The sequence below is a fragment of the Ovis canadensis genome, chromosome 3 (genome assembly GCF_042477335.2).
Source record: "Ovis canadensis isolate MfBH-ARS-UI-01 breed Bighorn chromosome 3, ARS-UI_OviCan_v2, whole genome shotgun sequence".
Classification (NCBI taxonomy): domain Eukaryota; kingdom Metazoa; phylum Chordata; class Mammalia; order Artiodactyla; family Bovidae; genus Ovis; species Ovis canadensis.
Genome location: NC_091247.1, coordinates 13777430 through 13800297, shown reverse-complemented (window position 1 = coordinate 13800297; position 22868 = coordinate 13777430). Strand labels below are relative to the sequence as shown.

The 22868-nt window shown below is 46.6% G+C and overlaps 1 protein-coding gene across 4 annotated transcripts in view; it reads right to left on the bottom strand.

Moving 5' to 3' along the window:
• The window catches only part of TTLL11 (tubulin tyrosine ligase like 11), a 268323-nt gene extending 257861 nt beyond the window's left edge, over positions 1–10462 (bottom strand). For all 4 annotated transcript variants that reach the window (XM_069582544.1, XM_069582546.1, XM_069582543.1 and 1 more), the window contains exon 1: positions 9234–10462. In XM_069582544.1, coding sequence (XP_069438645.1) covers positions 9234–9662 — 429 coding nt within the window. In that variant the 5' untranslated portion in view covers positions 9663–10462. The remainder of the gene's footprint in view (positions 1–9233) is intronic.
• Between the last annotated feature and the right edge of the window lie 12406 nt (positions 10463–22868).

The window sequence follows — 22868 nt, the reverse complement described above, 5'->3', positions numbered from 1 at the left end:
TACAGAAGCATTTGCACAAGTAAATACTTAATGTCTGAAGAGGGATGTTCACTGTACCATCCTTTGTAATAGCAAACAAAACACAGAAACACATCCATCAATACATTTGAAGATGGTACATCCAGCAGATGGGCCCTTTGGTTGTTAGCAAAATGAAATGAACCCATATGTACTAACAGAGAATGATGTCCACAAAGTACTGCTAAAGAAGAACTTGCCAGATACCATATACACTGTATAATGGTGGCATTTAAAACATGAAAATTGTTTCTATTTTTATATATATATATATATATATATATATATATATATACACACACACACACACACACATACATACTGGTGTCTCTACATATGATGTCTAGTTGGTGGTCATTAGCAGGATGTTCTGATTCTCCTCTTTGCACACTCATGGTAGGACTGTACATCCCAGCCCCACCGAAGTTCACCAGGCTAAGGATTTCGCTTTGACAAATGAGATGTGAGCACAATCACCTCCGAGTAGAAGGCTTAAAAGCTGGTGCGGCATTTATCATGTTCCCTTCCTCTCGGTGACTCACTGAAGCAGGTGCTGAGCTGGAAGCCTGGGTCTCTGGATAATCAAGATGGCAGGAGACGCTTGTCCCCACACCCCCGGCAAACCACATCAAACCCCTAAGTATGAGCAAGAAGCAAACTTCTGTTGTACTTCTGTTGATACTCCAGCACAATTGAGTGGTCCTGATACACACAGGAATAAGAAAAAATATCTGGAACAATACATACCAAACTGCATTCTTGATGTTACCCTAAGGAAAAGAGATAGGATAGGAGACAGAAAGGGCAGGGAATGGGTGAGGGGGGCACTTTGGGGTTTTACTTTATATACTTGGGAATTATATAAATTTTCATAAGCACGTATTATTTTTAGAATTTGAACACAAGGTATTTGTAAATAATGGAAGATGTCCAGAAGTTTTTAGATTGTTGCTTTTAAAAATTCCAATAACTGCAGTTCTAACACAAAGAGAAATAAAATCTCCCCGTGACCATAAAGAACGGAATATGAAAACTGGCCTCTGCAAGAGTTCCAGGCAGAGGGACTGAAGGGCTCCTTTGAAAAGTAACACTGTTCTTAGGGATGCCCACTAGACAAACGGCCCTATTCTTTCAGCTCCATTAAGGATGCGAAGGTTTTACTCAGATGACACAGAAGCAGATGGAGGAAGAGAAGGAGCCATCAGCAAATGGCTGCTAGCTAGGACTTAGGAAGCATTTATAAAAATTACTGGTTGACGGTCCCCAAACACGCAGAGAAACAAACATGCTCGCAAATGGCGGCCGAGGCAGCTGTGAAGGCAGGACCCGGTGTGATGTGATGCAGAACAAGAGATGTCAGTCCATCTGGAACAGAGAAACAACATCATCGTTCTCTCTGGCAAAACCACAACCTTTGTGGCGGAATCTCAGGGAATGACTGGGCTGCAGGGGAGCAACCACATGGAAAGGAGGGTTCAAAACTAATCAAAGCAATAAGGTTATTTGCCTGTTGACGCCATCAATTTTGTATTACAAAACTGAATTAAAATGTCATGGAAATTCATCAGAGGGAAAGCCAACTAACAAGCATTCTTATTTGAAAGTACCAGGCACTTTTAAGATTTTCAGAATTAATCCTCACAAGCCTACCACGTATTTTAGGCTCTTTCTTAGAGATGAGGAGCCTTTGGCTCAGAGAGATAAAGGAACTCGTCCGGGGCCACAGAGCCAAGATTCAAACCCATGTCTGGTATGGTCTTTCCAGGGTCAGTGGGGAGGGCTGCTTAGGGATGGAAGGAAGAAGTAAAGACATCAGCCCAGAGAATTTGCTTCTCTGTTCACATCAACAACCTCCTTATTTGTTTTATGACCACAAAAGGTAAGTACTGATGTCACTCAAATAGCTAACATAAATTTCCAGTGTTGACACACATAGTTAATATACCAGAATATGAGACTGGCACCAGGCTCAGAAGGGAAGCCTTAAAATATTCAGTTAAAACCACAAAACTGTAAAAGTATAATTGACTTCAAAAGAAAAGAATTTTAAAACAGTGTTATTTAAAACAAATTTAGGGACCTCCCTGGCGGTCCAGTGGGTAAGACTCTGCCTTCCAATCCAGGGGGTGCACGTCTGATCCCTGGTCGGGGAGTCATCATCTCACAGGCCTCGTGACCAAAAAAACCAAACCATAAAACAGAACTTTTAACAAACTTAAAGTTTGTAATGAACTCAATAATGACTTTAAAAAATGGTCCACATCAAAAAAAAAAAATCTTAAAAATTTTTTTAAACCTAAACTACGTCACATTGATATTTGTGCAAAATGTACCTGCCCTTATCACACAGAGGGTTCTGGGTGTGTTCGTTATCTCCTGTATCCCAAGAACTCAAATATAGCCTGGAACAAAGTAGGTCTCAAAGTATTTGTTCAATGATTCAAATGAGCTGTCAAGTGTGTTTAACCAGTAACCTATATATGAAGATGAAATTCTATACTCGTTGTCTTCTAGTTTAAAATACATATATAAATCAAATAACCAATATCCATAGTTACCCAATAAAAGGAAAAGTACCATTAACTGAACACAAACAATGTGCCCAGCATTGGGTTAAGGCAATTTACATACTTCCCCTCATTTAATCTCACAAGAACTCAGCAAGAATCACTATGGCCCATTGATACAGTTGAAGAAATTGACGCTCAGAGTGGTTCTGTATGCAGGACCCAACCTGCTTGGTCACACAAGGAATTAGTGACAAGTATTTTAACCCATCTGTGTGAATTTCAAAGTCCCTGCTAGCTCCAGGACATACTACTTTCCCTCTAGAGAAGCCACTTAAAGAGTGGCCAATTACTTTCATAATATGTTCTTTTCAAGGGATAGATTTAAAAGAAAATGTATATTTGAATTTTTGTATTCAACTTCTGGCAGAAAACCAGAATACCTCCAAAATCGAGGCCATTTACAATAGAGAGCATATTCCTGTAACACAGAAAACTGCTCTAACAATTGCAATACCTGCTTAAAAACTAAAATTTTAATCTGTACTAGTTATAGAACTGGAATATGAGCTCCTGGAATACACTGTCTTTTAAATGAGAGGCATTAGTGTGGATTCATGAGGCTTTTATACATATTGTATTGTTCAAGTAGGAGTGGTAGTGAATTGTGATTTTTATGGTGTGACAAATTTAACTTGCAAAGGAAAAATTCTAGTGTGCTAGGTGTTAAAATAACATGTCTGTTGAAGGAGAACATTGGATGGAGTAGGCTATAAACTGTCCTTAAACACAAGGCTGTTTTCAAAAACTGGAAAGTAAATTGCAATGACTATCATTAAAATGAGGAAGGGGGGGAAGGTTAAACTATCCAATTTTTCATTTTCTAATCTGCCTTCATCCACCAAGAGTCTGCAACACAGTGGCTCATGCAGCAGGCTCAGGCCCCACAGAGGAGCAAGGCCACTCGGCTAGTCAGTGCACCAGAATCTCTTTCCCCTCGTGGGCAGCCACGAGATAGGATTCAGAAAGTGCAGACACCAAAGGCTCCCTCTGCCAGGCAGGATATATTTCACTGTGTTTTATTTTAAGTCCTATTTGCAACGTCAGCCTCCTGGTTCTAAGTGACACCATTGCCATTCGAGAGTTATGAGTCAGATGAGGAACGAGAGGGTTCAGAAGTGGAGGATTACACAACACACTGAAAAGTGGGCTTGGGAGCAAGGCAGACTGTTTGAACCCTGACTCTCCCACTTCTGCGCCCAATTCCATTTCTTCAGTTGTTATCTTCGGGGGAGTTCCCGGGTGGTCCACTGGTTAGGACTCCATGCTCTCACTGCCAAGGACCCGGGTTCCAACCCTGGTCAGGGAACTAACATCCCACAAGACTTATGGTGCTGCCAAAAAAAAAAAAAAATGTTATCTGGGAATAGTAATAACAGAATAACTCCTTGCAGGGTGGATTTTAGCCAAGGATTAGCAAAGAAGACAGTAGAGGCTTGTGTACTGGCTATAAGCACAGGCCCTGGATGGCTCAGACACCTGTTACCTGTGCGGCCTTGGGCTACCCCTGAACTAATCTCCTCTCAACCTCGGTTTTCTCAGCTGTAAACTGGAAATAATGGGGAAAAATAAAAAGGAAATAATGGGATCCACCTCAGATGGCTGCTGTGAGGATTAAATAAAATAATACATAATAAGTGTTCTATACGTTTTAATGAGCAGAAAGCACTTAGAACATAAAGCCTAGCATGTAATATGATATTTCAAAGACAGTAACTAACATCACACAAGTTAGTTGTAAGTAGGATGATATCCTAAGTATATACATGCTTCGAAGAAAGGCTGGATACATTTCTGAAAACAACACACGATTTGGACACTACTGAAGCAAAGAGCTCACACTGTAACAGATCTTGTGAAAGTCACTCACTTGTGTTCAACTCTTTGCGACCCCATGTCAGGCTCCTCTGTCCATGAAATTCTCCAGGCCAGCATACTGGAGTGGGTAGCCATTCCCTTCTCCCTGGATCCTCCCACCAGGAACTGAACCCAGGTTTCCCACGTTGCAGGCGGATTCTTTACCGAATGACCCAGGAGGGGAGCCCTAATAGATCCTGGAATAGGGCTTATGCCAACTATTATCAACAAAGGTCCCTCTATCAAATCTCAGTGCCCTTGATCACGTTAGCTGGTGTCCATGATACCACTGCGTACATATACACAGCTGACATCTCCAAGGAGAGCAGCTTGCAAAAACAGTGGCGTCTACTCTCCATGGTGTCTTTTCCCTAAAGTTTTCTTTAATGAGTGTGTCCAAACTGCAAAAAGAATATACAGGAGAGGCAGAGAGAGGCTCACATGATTAGAAGAGAACCACGCGTTTTTGTAAATATGTATTGAGCTTCTACTATGAGCGAGGAACCATGTCTCTCTTTCATGTCTCAACTTCACAGTGACTCTATAAACATGATTTTGCTCTTCTAAAATAAACTTTCATCTTACCTACAAGTGTACAGAGCTAACATTTATGAACTGTCCTTTGAGAAACACGGTGGGCACCATTGCATTAAACCTGACTAGAGTGGATCCAACTGAAAACTGAATCATTTAAGAGAGTTGGTGTGGCTCCCTTGAGACTGACAGCGTGGGCAAGGGAAGCATGGTCTATATATGGCAGGAATCTGTGATCATACTCAGCCAGAAGCACAAGCTTCCTGGCATGGCCTTCAGCGTCCTCCAATCTGGCTCCTTCTTCATCTTTCTCTGCTCTCTGAGCAGCCATCACTCCATCCTGCGTATAAAACCAGATCTCCCTGCCTTGGCTCCTCCTCTGTGTGGAATGCCCTGCACCCAACTCTACTCCCAGGCTGGACTGCAACTGTCAGTGAGCACGTCTGTCCCTGGAGGGTACGGGCAGAATCCCATTTGTGTCTGTACCTGCCACCCCCCAGGGTCCACCAGCATCAGCAGCAGGGAGCAGTGGCAAGGGCGCAGAACAGGAGGCCAGTTTCAAATGGAAACCTGTTTCAGATGCTAGCTCTGCCCCTCACAGCTCTCTGACCTTGTGTAAGTTAACCTCTGGGTACTTCGATTTCCTCCTGTGTAGAAATGGAGACCAAAGGGTTGTTGGGAGAATCAAATCCTTGGCTATATGTGACACACCCAGAAGAGTGCCTGGCACAGGGGAAGGGCTGTGGAAGGAAGGATTCATCATAGTTGTTTCTTATCACTGTCACTATTGGTTACTGTTGTTAAGTGTCTGTTAATAGAGAAAAGTGGGGGAAGAAGGGAGATTGTGCCCTGAAGCCAAGCAAACGCTGAGCTCCCACCCTGCTGAACGGCCCAGTGGGGGAGCCCCTCACCACTTACTCGCAAAGGAGACACAGACCTTTCACTCTGGGTGGTGCTCATGTCCTTGTTTCTCGCCTGGGCTGCCCACCTGACCCCTGCCAAAGCCAGCTGGCTGGGGACCCCCACATCCTGCAGTGACGGCACAGCATGACATACAGAGGACGCTGCCCTTCACCTCCTCGCAACCCAGCCCCCAGCAGGGTTCGTGCTCCTAGAACATCAGTGCTGAGCATTAGAGGTACACTCTTTCAACAGCACCCGTGTAGCAGATGGGGAAACAAGCCTGGCGAGGCTGTGTTTGCATTTTGTTAGTACCCAGTTTATAAATATATATATATAGATGTTACCTATCATGAAGCCAACTTTGCTGCAGGTACTAAGAATACCATAATCATCGTTTAAACCTGGAAGGAACTTTAAAGTTTTCCTAGCCTGGCACTTTTCGAACTCCACATTCTATGGTGTGAAGGTGAGATGTCAGCTCTGTGGTTAAGTCATCCATTCATTCATTTATGGATCACCCACCACCTGCTGGGCATCAGGGACACAAGCCAGAAACCACTCCTGTCCTCAGGACCTCACAGGCAAACAGGGAAGCGTGATGGTAGGTAGGTAATCACCCCTCTAATAGTAAAGTCCTGTTGGGAGTAAATTATGTTAAAACATCCTAGAATGAGCATCTCCACTTACATGCCAGTATGAGCAGGAGAACAGGCAAAGCAGGGCCTGGAGGAGACAGTTACGGGTGGCACCTCAGAAACTGCTCCCCACTTCGAGCTCACCTGCACGAGGGCCTCACACAGACTAACACTACCATTATGTGGCTGCAGCAGCAGAGAGACTGGGAACCATGGACCTAGCTGGACCCACTCCCATTTGACAGACAGGCAAACTGAGGCTTAAAGAATTGAACTCACTTGCCAAAGTCCCAAGGCAGGTAAACGGAAAATGCTTAAGGTTTCGTAGTGGCTCACACAGGCTTCCAAAAGAGTCCACATCCCACAGCATGGCACACGATCTGACCCCTGCTCACCCCTCCTGCCTCCGCTCGCACCATTCTGCCGCCCACTCTGTGACCCAGCCCTACCGAATTAAGTGTGAAGCCCCGGACGCACGTCTGCTCTGTCTGTCCCACTCCCTGTGCCAGGGATCCAAAGTCAACGATCCCTAATAATAATAATGAATAATTCCCAGAACTCAGCTCGGGGCTCTCTCCTCCAGGACATGGCCCTGACATGACGCGCCTCTACCTCCTAGAGCAGGTACACCTTTACACAGACACAGAAACACTCATCACGTAAGGCGTTCATCCATTCAACACATATTTATTGAGCACCTTCTGTGTGCCAAGCACCTGAGGAAACAGCAGTACATAAAACAAGGCCCTTGCCCTCATGGAGCTTACATTCTAATGCGGGAAACAGACAATAACCAATACAAAATCCAGTGTCACTAGAGTTCAGTGCTATGAAAAACCAATAAAGACGAGCAAGCATCAGTTGGCGGGGGGTGGGGCACAGTTATAGGTGAAGGCCTCTCTGAGCCGGTGGCATTTGATCGGAGGTCTGAAGTGATAGAGGAAGCCATGCCAACAGCTGGGAAAGGAGCATTTCAGGAGCAGCAGCAGAGGCCCTGTAACTAGTGCAGTGGTTATTTACTTGTGTCTTATCACCTACTGAACTTGGAGGTCCTTCAAGGTAAGGGTTAGCTCTTAAGCATCTTTGCTTCGCAGGGCCCAGCATCCATAGTGGACACTTACAGAATGAGTGACTGAAGCTGGACCAGCATGTGTGGCTGCTGGTTTCTGAGTCTGGATGGCCCCATCTCTTGAGATCTGGCCCGTTTTGTGTCTCTCTCCCCAACCCTTGCCCCAGGGCTAAGCTAAGTACAGGCCATGCTTGGGCCAATCAGCCTTCCTTCATTCTGTGGCCTGGTCTCAGCCCCTGGATCCTCCCTTCATTAGGACTATGGTACTGACAAGCTCTCCATGTTTATCTCCTTCTGGTCTTCATATCTACCACCTTGAACTAGGCCCCTGTCCCAAAACCCAGACACCTAGTACTGGGAGCCGCCCTCACTTTCTCCAGATTTCATGGGCATGAAAGCCCTCCCCTGATCCCCAAGCCCCAGGGCTGGGGGGCCCTGACACCCAGAATCAGACTATTCAACGGCTAACCCCTCCCTGTCTGGAAATCTGCCCCACCTGACTCTCAACTCCCCTCCAAACCACGTGACTCCTACTGCTGGGACAGCAACCCTCTGACCTCATTAATTCTGTCTGTGTCCATCTCTCTGTATGTTCCAACTTCATTATACCATTCCTGAAAGTCTTCTCTAGCCAAGGCCCAGGGCTGCTAAGGTCCTGCATCCTCGTGTCGCCTGTTACAGATTCTGTTCCACCAGCAGACCACATGGGTCCAAGCCTCCAGATTCGACTACCCTAAACCACATCCTGACACTCCCCAAAGCACATTAAATAACATTAGGCACTGCAAATAAAGTCACATCCACTCAGTCAACTACAACAGATTATCTCTGGATGTCACTGGTGCTTCATCCCAACCCCTTCCAGATCTAAAATAAGTTCAAGGACAAATAATCCATTCCTTCACTCACCCTTTTGCCCACCAGTTCCTGAGGCCTGTTTATATGCCAAGCCTTGGGACATAAAAACCCCAGCACCTACACTGTTGACAATGATACTGATGGGGATGTGATGGTGGAAAAGGGAGAGGAGTGCGTGGTAAGATGAGTTCCCATTTATTGCAGACTTGGGTTATATTATAATACACAGTGAGTCTTCCAATACTAAGAAAACTATGAGATAGGTACATTTGGCCTGACTTTACAGAGGAAGAAATAGGCTAAAGAAGTGAAGCAAGTTGCTCAGGGTCACACAGCTAAGTGACATGATGCTGAGACCCTAGTCTATCTGCCTCCAAAGTACAAACGGTTCGATTTCCGCAAGGGGCCACCCAGTAAATGCTAAACAAATAAAACTTAAGGAAGAAATGAAAGAGAGAGAGGATCGATGTTTTCCGGGACTCACAGCTGCCGGAGGAGACAGACATATAAACAAATATCTATAATGTGGGGGAGGCGAGTGCTGATGGCTGGAGATCATGGAGCCAAAGGTAGCTGCAGGGAAGCTAGAGGAAAGACTAACTCGACCTGGAGGGATCTAGAGCAGTCTTGAGGAAGTGACTTGGGGCCTAGGCTTTGAAGGAGAAGCAGTTAGAGGCTGACAAGCGTGGCACACAGCAGGAGCTTGGCCCTGAGACCTGGCCTGAGCCAGCAGGCTCCTCTGAGGTCTTCCAGTCCACCCCCCTGTGCCCACGCGGCCGGGCCGGGCCTCACCTCCTTCCACTTGAGCTGGCGGATGCTGATCTTCAGGGCGTCCAGGGAGGTCCTGGCCTTGGAGCTGTCCACGGTGACCGGCCGCAGAGAGCAGTACTCGTCGGGCTGTCCCGAGCTCCGCTTGCAACTGCGGCCCTTGATCCTAGACTTCCCGTGCGGGCAAAGGCCAGACACCGGCTCCGGCTTCGCCAGGGACACGGGCAGCGTGGGCGGAGGCCGCGGGGGAATGCGGGCGTCACCTTCCTCGGCCGCGCAGGGTGGCGCCGGGGCCGGCTCCTTGGGCTGCTCCTCCCCCGCCTTGCGCTCCGGTTCCCCGGCCGCGCCGGGGTCCACGCGGACCTGCTCCTTCGCCGCCTGCGCTTTGGTCGCGGCCACGGCCTCCGCCTCCCACCAGGCCGCCAGCTCCCTCTCGGGGCTGCCCCGCAGCATGGCCCTCAGGGCTGGTGCCAACGCCAGTGACGGAGCCGCCGCCGCCGCCGCTCCGCCGCCCCGGCCCCCGACCAAACTGCCGTCGCTGCCACCGCTGCCGCGCGCTCCCCTCCCGAGCCGGTTGCCATGATCGCTCAGGCTCCGGTTGACAAGGGCAGTCGCCCACTAGACGGGGCCCGAGAAGGGACAATCGCCGTCACAGGCCCGGCGACCTCATAGGCGAGGCTGCTCACGTGGTCAGGCCTGTCACAGAGGCGGCGGCGGACATTTTGGAAGAGGGCGGAAGCTGCCTCGGCCCGCCTACTGGGAGAACATGCTGAGTAGCTGAGCTCGCAGAACTTGGAGCCGGCAGGCTGGAGGTGAGCTTGAGGATGGAACAGCTATCGGAGCTTGCAGGGCTTCTGAGCCCCGGGACTGGGCCGGAGAGACGATAGTTTCAAACAGGAAACCCACTTTCCTCCACTCCACGCGCACTCACTGGGATAACTCCTGATCCGATGGAGGAGGCACAACCTCATCCATTCTAGGCACTTACACCCTCAGAAAGAATCTCAGCCTGATGATGGAGATAGCAAGTCCAGACCCTCAAGGAGCGGCTGCTCGTTTGAGGAAATCGCTTTCTCGTCCTGGGAGAGCCCCAAGACTGAGAGGGGGGACACCTTTCCCTGTTGGGAGCTCGTAAAGGAATGGGGTAGCCATGGGAAACTGCAGATTCACGGTTTAGTTGAGGACATCAACCAGCCCCTTTTCATATTATGTCATTAAGAAAGAAATTTGGTATCAATAAAATACACAAAAATGTGTCATTTTAACCATTTTTTTTAGGTATAGCCAAGGGAGAAGGCAATGACACCCCACTCCAGAACTCTTGCCTGAAAAATCCCATAGATGTAGGAGCCTGGTAGGCTGCAGTCCATGGGATCGCAAAGAGTCGGACACGACTGAGCGACTTCGCTTTCACTTTTCACTTTCATGCATTGGAGAAGGAAATTGCAACCCACTCCGGTGTTCTTGCCTGGAGAATCCCAGGGACGGGGGAGCCTGGTGGGCTGCCGTCTATGGGGTCGCACAGAGTCGGACACGACTGAAGCGACTTAGCAGCAGCAGCAGCCGCAGCAAGGGCGTTAACACAGCCACATTGTGCAAACATCACCATTTATCTTCTGAACTTTTTCATCTTCTCCAACTGAAACTTTGTACCCATTAAACTCACTGTACCCATTTACTCACAGCCCCCGGACCTCCATTCTCCTGTCTATATGAAATTGCCTCATATAAGTGGAATCATCCAACATTTATCCCTTCGTGCCTAGCTTATTCACTCAGCATAATGCCTTTGGGGTTCATCCGTGTTGTAATATTATTAGAATTGCGTGCCTTTGTAAGGCAGAATAGTGTTCCATTGTATGGATAGACCGCATTGTGTTTATCCATTCATCCGACAGTGGGCATTTGGCTTGTTTCCACGTGTTGTCTATTGTGAACGATGCTGATATGGACATGAATACACAAATACCTATTCCACTCCCTGCACTCAATTCTTTTGGGGTTACCCTGTATTTTTAAAGCCAATCCAAGGAGAGGGCTTTCCCGTCTTGCCTCAGGGAACCACATTTCAGTTTTTTCAGGGAATGTGGCTGGGAAGGGATAGCACCTCATACCGAGGACAGTGGCTGTGGCAGCCCTCACTGGTAGCCACACTTTCCAAATGAAATAATGATGCAAGAGAGGAAAAGCAGAAGAATCACAAGGAAGTATACAACTCAGTGCCAAATGAGCCAAAGAGTTTAAAAAAAAAATTAGGAGTTCAAAGAATGGAGAATTTACTATGAATTAGAAAGTTAGAGAAAACTTCATATAAGAGAGGGAATATAAACTGAGTCTTCAAGATAGAATCGGGTGGATGGAAAGGGATTTCCCTGTTGGTCCAGTGGCTAAGACTCAATGCTCCTGATGCTGGGAGCCCGGGTTTGATCCCTGGTCAGGTAATTAGATCCCACATGTCGCAACTAAAGATCCCCCATGCCATAACAAAGATCAGAGTTCCTGCACATCATAACTAAGACCCAGAGTCAAACAAATAGATACATAAATAAAAAGAAAGCAGGTGGGGTAGTCATTCCAGAGGCTGTGGACAGGGCAACCTGTACAGTCATGCAGATGACCCGGGGGCCTCAAGGGAGCTGAAATGCAACTTGCTCTCTGCCCACCAAGCCTCACACATTGAGGCTTTGTTCCGCAGAAAGGGGCACTTTTGCTGATTGGTTCAAAGGCTCCCAGGGCTAATGGAGGCCCTGTGCTGAGAGGGAGCTGAGGAAAAGGTGCAGTACAAGTAAATTTAAGAAGGGAATGGTTACGGTGATCAGCTTGAAATGTATAGAAATATCAAATCACTGTGCTGTGTATCAAGAACTAACATAATGTTGTAACTCAATTATACTTTCAAAACAAATTCAGAGAAAAAGAGGACAGATTTGTGGTTACCACATCGAATCGGTGATGCCATCCAGCCATCTCATTCTCTGTTGTCCCCTTCTCCTCCTGCCCCCAATCCCTCCCAGCATCAGAGTCTTTTCCAATGAGTCAACTCTTCGCATAAGGTGGCCAAAGTACTGGAGTTTAAGCTTTAGCATTATTCCTTCCAAAGAACACCTGGGGCTGATCTCCTTTAGAATGGACTGGTTGGATCTCCTTGCAGTCCAAGGGACTCTCAAGAGTCTTCTCCAACACCACAGTTCAAAAGCATCAATTCTTTGGCACTCAGCTTTCTTCACAGTCCAACTCTCACATCCATACACGACTACTGGAAAAACCATAGCCTTGACTAGACGGACCTTAGTCGGCAAAGTAATGTCTCTGCTTTTGAATATGCTATCTAGGTTGGTCATAACTTTTCTTCCAAGGAGTAAGCGTCTTTTAATTTCATGGCCGCAACCATTGAGTTTGAGTGAACTCTGGGAGTTGGTGATGGACAGGGAGGCCTGGCGTGCTACAATTCATGGGGTCGCAAAGAGTCGGACATGACTGAGCCACGGAACTGACTGACTGACTGACATGGACAGAGGAGCCTGGCAGGCTACAGTCCATGGATAGCAAAGAGTCAGACAGGACCGAGTGACTAAGCACAGCAGACAGAGTTGGGGAGGTGAAGGGTTTAGGGGAGGGAAAACTGGATTAAGGCAGTCAAAAGATACAAATTTTCATTTATGAGGTAAATAAGTACTAGGAATATAATCTATTATATGTTAAATATAATTAACACCATTGTGTGCTATATATAAACATTTTAGAGTAAATCCTGTGTTCTTATCACAAGGAAACATTTTTTTCTGTTCTTTAATCTTGTACCTGTCTGGGATGATGGATGTTCAGTAAATTGTTGTGCTCATCACTGTGTGATGTATGTAAATCAGATCATTATGTTGTACACAAACTTATACACTGCTTATATCAATTATATCACAATAAAACTGGAAGAAAAAATAAAATTTATTAATCCTGTAAAAAAGGAGGGGGGAGGGGATAAATTGGTGCTTTCAGATTGTGGTGCTGGAGAAAACTCGTGAGTCCCCTGGACTGCAAGGAGATCAAACCGGTGAATCCTAAAGGAAATCAACCCTGAATATTCATGGGAAGGACTGATGCTGAAGTTTGAAGCTCCAGTATTTTGGCCACCTGATGCGAAGAACTGACTCGTTGGCAAAGATCCTGATGCTGAGAAAGATTGAAGGCAGGAGGAAAAGGGGAAGACAGAGGATGAGATGGTTGGATGGCATTACTGACTCAATGGAGATGAGTTTGAGCAAGCTCTGGGAGTTGGTGACGGACAGGGAGGAAGCCTGGCGTGCTGCAGTCCACAGGGCCGCAAAGAATCAGACACGACTGAGCGACTGCATAGCACAAAAGTCATAAGCCTTTTCAGGAGGGCAGGGAACAGACTAGAATTGTAGAGACGCAAGCCTTAGAGGCAAATCCCATTAGGGCTCTGAATGCTGTGGTGACCTCTGACTTCTCAGGAAATTCTAAAATGTGTTGGTGGAAAATCCAAGCCCTTGCGGGTCTCCTCACAGAGAAGCTTCAGCTGTGGCTGCAGAGGAGCAAAGAGCAGTGGAGACTCAGGGACCAGGAACAGTTCCCCAAACACAAATACATCCAGAAGCACCTCTCTTTCCTTCACACACGCACCACGTCTTAGAGTCAGAGTGTTTTTGTTTACTTATGATGGACTGTCTCACCAACCAGAGTCCCAGTGCCACAGGTAAGGGTGTCCTGCCCTCGTTTACCATATCCCAGCACCCAGTCAGTGCCTGGCAGACAGTAGGCATTCAACAACCATTTTTTTGATTGATTAATGAGTGAATGAATGAAAGAATTAAGCTGCTCAGATATTTGACGATAAGAAAATACTTAGGCAAATTATGGCAAATGTCAATCACAGCTTTAGCCGTGTAGGGTAAACATCATCCCGGTGATGTAACATCGAGCAAACTGGTGCAAGCCTGGTAATCACAATGCGTAAAGACTGTTCCGAGTAAACAAGGCCTGGGAGAAGCTAGAGACAAATGGGAACAGCTGTGATGCTAGAGTCATGCGATCTTGGTTGAAATTTTCCCCTAGTCTTGGCAAACTCTATCCACCTGGAGGCTCTTCCTACCCCTCGTTCCAGAAATTCATCCCATTTCTGGAGGTTTCTGCTGTGAATCAGAAAGGCAGGCTAGGTCGTCCATGGTGACCTAGTATCAGTGAGAAGCCTCTCTGTCCTGAGCACTGTACTAAGCATTTTGCAAATGTTGTGTCATTTAAGCTTCACAGCAGCCCTGGGATCAGCACATTTTGCAGATGGTGAAGGAAATTGCTGCCCAGAGAAGTTATTTGCCTAAGTCACACAGCTCGTAAAGGCAAAGATACGATTCAAACTCAGAATTATCTGACACTTACACCCAGCTGCCAAACCCACACTAACCCCCACACCAAGCCTTTGTTCACAAAACATAAGCCACATATGCTTAAACATAACTGTGTCCATATGTATGTATATGTATTTATACCACATATATATATGCTTCCCAGGTGGTGCTAGTGGTAAAGAACCTGCCTGCCAATGCAGGAGACACAAGAAATGCAGGTTCAATCCCTAGGTTGAGAAGATCCCCTGGAGGAGGGCATGGCAACCCACTCCAGTATTCTTCTCTGGAGAATCCCATGGACAGAGGAGCTCGGTGGGCTATGGTCCACAGGGTCACAAAGAGACACAACTGAAGCAACTTAGCACACAGTACATGCACACACACACACACACACACACAAATCCTCATTGTATGTGGATTACATGAAAATTACATGCAGAGAAAATCTCTGGATTCAAAGATATCAGTATCTTAGTCAATATATGTAAAATCCACAAAAGACTTGTACCTTGAAAATATAAAGAATTTTTTATATAACAAAGAGATGCTCAAAAATGGGGAAAGACACAGATAGTCATTCACAAAAGAAGATATCCAAATAGCCAATGAACATAAAGAATTGAGAAACTTCATGCATCATCAGGGAATTGATCATTTGAGCCACAATAGGTAAGTGGACAAAAAGGCAATGGCACCCCACTCCAGTACTCTTGCCTGGAAAACCTCATGGACGGAGGAGCCTGGTAGACTGCAGTCCATGAAGTCGCCACTAGTCGGACACGACTGAGTGACTTCACTTTCACTTTTCACTTTCATGCATTGGAGAAGGAAATGGCAACCCACTCCAGTGTTCTTGCCTGGAGAATCCCAGGGACGGGGAAGCTTGGTGGGCTGCCGTCTATGGGATCGCACAGAGTCGAACACAACTGAAGCGACTTAGCAGCTGCAGCAGCAGCAGGTAAGTGGAAAAGACTGACTACACCAACCAGCACATCCTTTGGCAAAAGAAGCTAGCCATAAAGCGTAGTTTTATTTTTACATAAACTTCCAGAACTTTGTGATATTGGAAGTCAGCTTAGTTGCTACAGTTGGGAAGGAGGTTGATGGATGTGGTTGGGCAAAAAGAGACTTCTAGGATTCTGGTATTGCTCTATTTCTGGACCTAGCGATGATCTCACTGATATTTTCACTTTTTATAATTCATCAGCTTGAATGAGTTGGGCTTTTCTGTAGGTTATATATATTTCAATAAAAAGTTTGGATAACAAATTAAAAGAAAAAAGATGTCAGTATGTTATTAGTGGTTACTCTGAGCAATGGAACGAAGGGTGACTATTTCCCTCTTGATTAAACTTTTGTATATTTTCCCAGTTATCTACAATGACCATGCTTTGTTTTTTTTTTGATATTTACATATTTTATTAAATCTTTACAATCAGTAATTATAATCAAATACACAACTATATACAAGGATTATATACATTTTGCCCAGACTTTTACATCACAGTACATAGTTTCCCTTAGAAATATTGTATACATTTATCACCAAACAATAAAATCCAACAACAGTAGTGTTACAGCACCTGTTAGTACAGACAGCTTTTTCATAAATGACATCATAAGAAAATATACGGCTGTAAATTGGGCTTTTAAAAATGTCTTTTCTAAAATCTGAACATACACTATTTCATTCACAGAATGTTTTTTTTCTATGTTCTGACTGAAGCCTTGTGCATAAAACGACCAGTTGGGATATTTACTAAATGCCCTCTCCTCTAAATTGATAAGCACTACTGGAATTATGGATGCTGAGCTTTCTTTATGATGAATTTGGCATGGGGTTTGGTGAGGGAACAAATGCTGGTTTTACTACTGAAAGGGCCATGTGATGGTAATTTAAATTAAAGGAAAAATCTCAAGAGTATATTAAAGAAGTTAAAATCACAGAGTACACAGTTTTTCATTTTACTCTCCAAACACTGTGAAGAGAAAGGGAAAAGTATAATGTTAAAAAAATTCGTTCTGAAACAACTGTACTCTTGTTGGAAGCCTATTAAAAGTTAAAAAGAAAAAGGAAAACCTACCCAACAAAATATCCCATCCCAAACATATCTAGTAAATTCAATTCTTTCACACCCAAAACTTTATGAGGAAAGCGCTGCAAATTAGGGTTTATCATTTTAATGGACTTTCCTAAGCAGAAAAAACTAGAACTATTTTTAGTAGGTAAACAAGTGAAGTTTTAAAACTTGAAAATACCTGAATTAAGTACTTTCTCTAATATCTAACTTTTAACTTTCAGATAAAATCCATACTTGATTCCAGGTTTGTAAACACTGTATAAATCCTTCTTAGACAATCAGTTTTATGGCTGTGGTGATCACTTCAGCTCTATCTCTATGCAGCCAACATCTAACTGAGGTAGACCAGATGTTTGTAAAATTCAGGTTCACAGAATCTAAAATTCAGATTCCCTGAATCTTTAGGAAGTAAATAAAATGCTATAAAAAGGTACTTAAGAAACAAAACATTTTAAAAAATGCCCAATGCTGTTGAAACTTTTCATGAACTCAAAAACAACTTCGTGGCAGTATGTCAGTTAAGAATAGAGAGTCAGTGACAATGTTGGAGTTTTGAAGCTGAACACTATACCTTCTTTTCTTAGCTAGGGAAAAATCAAGTATAATTCCTTCTGCTATTAATCTTTATAGTTTGTTAATTTTATAGTTAAATTTTTTTTCTTTAAGTATTCATTTTTCTAAACAAGCTGGTGGTTTAGTCACTAAGTTGTGTCTGACTCTTGAGACCCCATGGACTGTAGCCTGCCAGGCTCCTCTGTCCATGGGATTCTCCAGGCAAGAATACTGGAGTGGGTTGCCATTTCCTTCTCCCATGCTTTGTTTTGATAACGGGAAAATATAATCCTTAAATAAAAATTTCTTGATGATTGTTCTATCGCTTTTATAGCAAGTCCATTTCCAAGAAGAGAGGCAGGAAGCGATAGTTCAGGGGACAGAAGTGTGGGTAGCACTTACTCCCATTGGTTTCTGCCCTGTTGGTCTCAGAGGCTGCCACCAGGTGGCGCCTGAGGTCCGGTTATCAAAGAGGTTGAAGGAGGAGGGGCAGAGAAGATCCCCTAGCAACAAGCATCTGAATCAAATCCAACAGCCCCACCACCTCCCGCCCCCACCCCGGCCGGCTTCTACTTGCAAACACACACTTTCGCACCTCTAGGCTTTTGCCAGTATTGCTCGCTCTGCCTGGTGCATCCTCCCAACGGCTTCCTATCTGCTAAGTGAGCTGTTTATTCTTAAGGCTCAGATCCAAAATCTCCACCTTCTAAACAAGGTGTGATAGAGTACCTGGGAGCATGCGAGTTCCTGGAAGGGGGAGTGAGCAATCCTAACGAGTGGGCAAAGGGCTTCGTGTGCAGTTCTGGGTTGACTGCTTCTAGAATAGGTGGTTTCTTTTTGACTGACAATAATAGCCATCTTCACTGAGCACACGTATCAAGCCCTGTTGTGTATTCCAGCACTTTAATCCTCCCCAGCAACTCTCCAGGCAGGAAAGTACCATGTTCCCCCACATGACTGGGTTGAGTTTGTGTTCTTCTTCGTGACCTCAGGCAAATCTTATGACTCCTCGGTCCTTGACTTCCCTCATCTGAAAATTGGGCTGATGATAACAGTACCTATCCAGAGTGCTGTTGTAAAAAATGAGTTGAAATAGAAAACTTGCATTTAGTGGCCTGTGAATGTTGATGATCATTATAGTTCCCATTTCAGAGGTGAGGGAACTGAAGCTGACCAAGAGGAAGTCAGTGATTAAGTAACAGAACTGAAGTCCAAAGTTCAGTGTGACCAGCGCTAAGCCCAAGCTCTTTCCATTCTGCCTGTCCTTTGTGCTGTCACCTCCAGGTAGGTCCTAACCCACCGAGAGGCCCTGACCTGGCCTTGTGCCCTCTGGGCTTCCGTTTGCCCCATGCCAAGTGAAGAAGTTGGCCAGGATGCTCATAAAAAGTATGACATTTTGATAAACTGGTGAAGAAGATGGTGTGGAAATGCTGGGTCTTGAGCTCCTGGCTCCATGCACCATGCATCTGGGCCGTGAGCATTAAGCCTAGAGATGGATTTCCTACTTCCCTGGCTGGACTCTCACACCAGCCCTTGGAGAAGAGGAGATGTGCAACCCTCTAGCTGCAGGTAATAGCATCACGGCCAGGTCTGTGAAGCTCTAAGCCAGAAATAATGTAACTGACAATATGATGCCACCTTGCATTCTCCACATGCTTGGTGGAGATGGAGAATAAACAACACATTTCAAAATACTTTGCCTTAAAGGTCAAGAGAAGTTGAAAGCCACTGCACTCTTCTGACAACAGGCTTTGCTCCTGGAGAGCTGTCAGGGTTCAAAAATATTTTATAAAGCAATCATTGGTATGCAATCAAGAGAGGTGCCTCCTCAGGTCAGAAAGTGGGGCCTGCTAAAGTGTTTCAGTGGAGCTGTATTAGGGGAAGAACACTGTAGCGACAGTTCTAGCTTAACACAACTTTGGAAAGCAGTGCTTTAAGAAGAAAGGAAGAAAAGGGAGGAGGGGGAAAGAAGGAAAAAAGGAGGGAAGGAAAGGGAGGGAAGGAGGAAGATAGGAAAGAGAGAGAGAGGAAGGGGTGGGGGGGAATAAATCCCTAATATTCCCAGAGGCCAGGGATGGAAGAAATCCTTTTTCCTGGTTGGTTCAGGGATGAATTAAGGGAGGGGGTTGCCTTCTGTTTTTGGAGCCCGGCTCCTTCATTTCCCATACCCCTCCATAACCAATTAGCCACCAAGACCCATATTGACTTCCATGGAATTTATCAAATGGATTTTGAAAGAGCTTGCCATTTTCCTGAAAGGTGGGTTATGAGAACTAGATAGGTGATTCTAGCAGCCCTATGGTCTCTTGTGTTGCACCCGAGTGTGTGTATTGGTCAGCAGAGGCTTTATGTTAAGCCACAGTGACAAACATTCCCCAAATCTCTGTGACCTAACAGAAAAGTCTATTTCCCACTTCATCACACATCCAGGGCAGGGGCTCTGGACCTATACTCACACCAGATCATAGTCTATCAGAAACTCCATTTCAACATGTGCTTCTCTGACCACCGTGGATGGGAAGAAAGGCAATGTGGAGACTTACACACTGACTTGTAAAGCCTCTCTTGGAAGCGGCGCGTGAAAGCTCTGCTCATGCCGATTTGACCAGAGTAAGCATAACATCAGAGTAAGGGAAGATAGGCAGCCTTCCCATGTGTTAAGGGAGGAAACCCGGAGATGTCTAGTGAACCGTCTCATGACAACCACCATGCACCTCAGAGAGGGACCAGGAACCAAACCTCAAAGGACAGTCTATGAAATTCAGGGAGCTTCGAGGGTGAGAGCAGATAAAGTGCCCAGGTACCTGCTAAGTGAAGCCGCTCAGGTGCGTCTGACTCTCTGTGACCTCATGGACTGTAGCCTACCAGACTCCTAGGTCCATGGGATTCTCCAGACAAGAGTACTGGAGTGGGTTGCCATTACTACCTACTAGGCATTCAATAAATAAAGCCTAACCTGGTCCCAAAAGGATGTTGATGGAAGAATAAACATCTTAAAGGTCTTAAAGGTCATTCAGCCTAAATTTCTGAATCAGAAATGGGGAAAGAGGAAGATGCGGGGGTGGGGAAAGGGAGGGGGAGATTCTTTTCACCTGCCCTCTCCAAGCAGCAAAGCCCTGCATTGAGGGGAAACCCCTGCTGTTACACTCCTGGTAGGAAAGAAAAAGTACCACTCCATCATCCACTGATTTAGCAACAGGTGTCCCACAGGAAGGGTCTTTTTCTCAAAAGCCCAGGCTCCCATGGGTAACATGGGTGCTCCACACAGAGGTTGGAGCTGGGTGTCTCCTTGACAGTTCCATCTGCAGATTCCATTAATTGGACGGGCCCCAGTTCTGGCTAGGTCTTAGGTTCAGAGCAAAGGGATCAGAAGTCACTTCACTTGACTAAATCAGCTTGCCTTGACCTGACAGGTAGGCAAACTCAGCTTGCCTTGACCTGACGGGACCTAACTACAACTGATCCACAGTTGTAGTTAGCGCCATTTCTACAAAGGTAGACACGACCATGGTGGACATTCACACGGATGACCCCAATGAACAGATCAAGTAACGGACATATGCCTTACTTTGGCCAATGAAATGTTAGGAAGGATGATGCGAGCAAATGTCCAAGAGGGTCTTCCACGCTAGGACTAGTCTCCTTGGAATGGCCCCTGATGGATGCCAGTGCCATGCTCTAAAGATGCTCAGGCAAGACCGCAGAGTGATGAGAGGCCACGTGGAGAGACCCTCAAGGGTGAGAAGCCCCAGCTGGGCTCCCAGCCGAATGCAGCCACTGAGGGTCCTCAGCTTCACTGCATGGAGCACAAGAACATCCCAGCAGAGCTCAGTCAGTCCTCTGACCAGGAAAAACAGTCAATTCCCATTATTTTAAGCAACTTTGTTATAAGGTCATTTATCAGCCCTGAGTGCTCACACCTTATTTTTGGAGGGTGAGGCGGGTAAAATTCCTGCTGCTCCCGTGCCTAGCTCTGAGACACCTGTTGGGTAAGTGGCTTAGTTTTCCTATTGGCAAAGTGGGGATGGCCTCATTGCCCACTTCCAGGGCCAGAGGGGTAGATCCAGAGACAGAATGAGTGCCCTTATTCTCAAGGCACAGGTCCCGTGGGAGGTGCTCAAAAACATCACCTGTTGATGTGACTCTCGGGTTCACGGCCTCTGCAGGGGAAGCTGCCCCTCCTGGAAGAAACCTGAGATCTAGGTAGAAGAGGAGATGAGGGCCCAGCCTTCTGACTTGATGGAAGGAGAGAAAGAGGAGGGATGGGCAGGGTGGGCTTTCTGGAGGTGACAGCCTTGAAGCTCAGCCCTGAAGGGTGGGTAGAGGTGTACCAGGAGACCTGCAGTGTGATCGCTGGGGTTTGGTGTGGGCTGGAATCCTCCAGACAAGCCCCTCTCCCTTTTTCCCTTCTGGATTCAGCCCCCCTCCTCCACAGGAGAAAGAGAAAAGGCTCATCAGGTACGGGGGCCCTATGGGGTGGTACCCAACTCAGCTGGGTCCATGGACATCAAGACTGGGCCCAGTCATGCAGAGCTGACTGGGATGCGCCCCAGGCCGCCTCTGTCTATAGGAGTCGGTAGGGAAGGGGCTTCTCTCCTCCGCTCTCAGCCTCCCCCCAACCCTGGCTCCCTCTCCCCTCCTTCCTGGCTGTGTAAGATTCTCCCCAGCCTGGGGTTGAATAGGCTTCCCCAAAGTCTCTGTTCTCTTTCCTTAAGCCTGCTCTGCTGCTCACGGGCTAGCTGGGAAGGCAACATGGGAGGGAGACAGAGAGGCTCTGCGTGATGCCCAAGGTGGGGGCCACTGGCAGCTCTACCAGCGTGTACAGGCCCCCCCAGGCCTGCCCTTCTGCTGGCCCTGCATGGCCCCCTCCACCCTGTTCTTGCTTCATTGGCAACTGTGACTTGGGGCTCCATCTGGTGTTTGGGGCCGTGAGGGGAGAGTTATCAGTCTGGCTCTTGGGCCTGTACCCCCAGTCTGATTCTATCAATCCTCCAGCACAGGGGTCCCCAACCTCCAGGATCTAATGCCTGATGACCTGAGGTGGAGCTGATGGAATAATAATAGAAATTAAGTGCACAATACATGTAATGCACTTGAATCATCCCAAAGCCATCCCTCCCCCACCCATCCATGGAAAAACTGTCTTTTCTGAAACCGGTTCCTGGTGCCAAAAGGGTTGGGGACTGCTGCCAGCCCACCGCCCCCTCCAACATCCTCCACCCTCCCACCAGCGCCCAGGTTTCTCCGAGGCAGCCTTCAGGTGCTGGGCCTGCTGGGATCCCATTAGAACAGCCTCAGGAGAAGTGGAGTCCCCTCAATCGATATTTACAATCACAGTAGAGCTGAGTACTGAGAGCCAGGGAAAAGCAAACTTTGAACTGAGCCAAAGCTCACAGCTGTCCCGGGAGGGCAGAATTCCTCCTCTTTCTCTTCTAGAGACGAGCATCTTGGTTCTCATGAATCATTCATTCATCCACGTCACGATGAAGGCATGGGGACGTCGTGGCCACCAGGCAGGCAGGGACCCCGCCCTGGGAGGAGCCCAGGGACACTGAGGGAGTCATTCTTAGCGCGAGGAGGAGGGTAGAAGGAGGGGAGGGGTCCAAGAAGTCTGCACAGCAGGCAACAGAGAAGCTGAGCTGCGACGGAGGAGGACCAGCAGACAA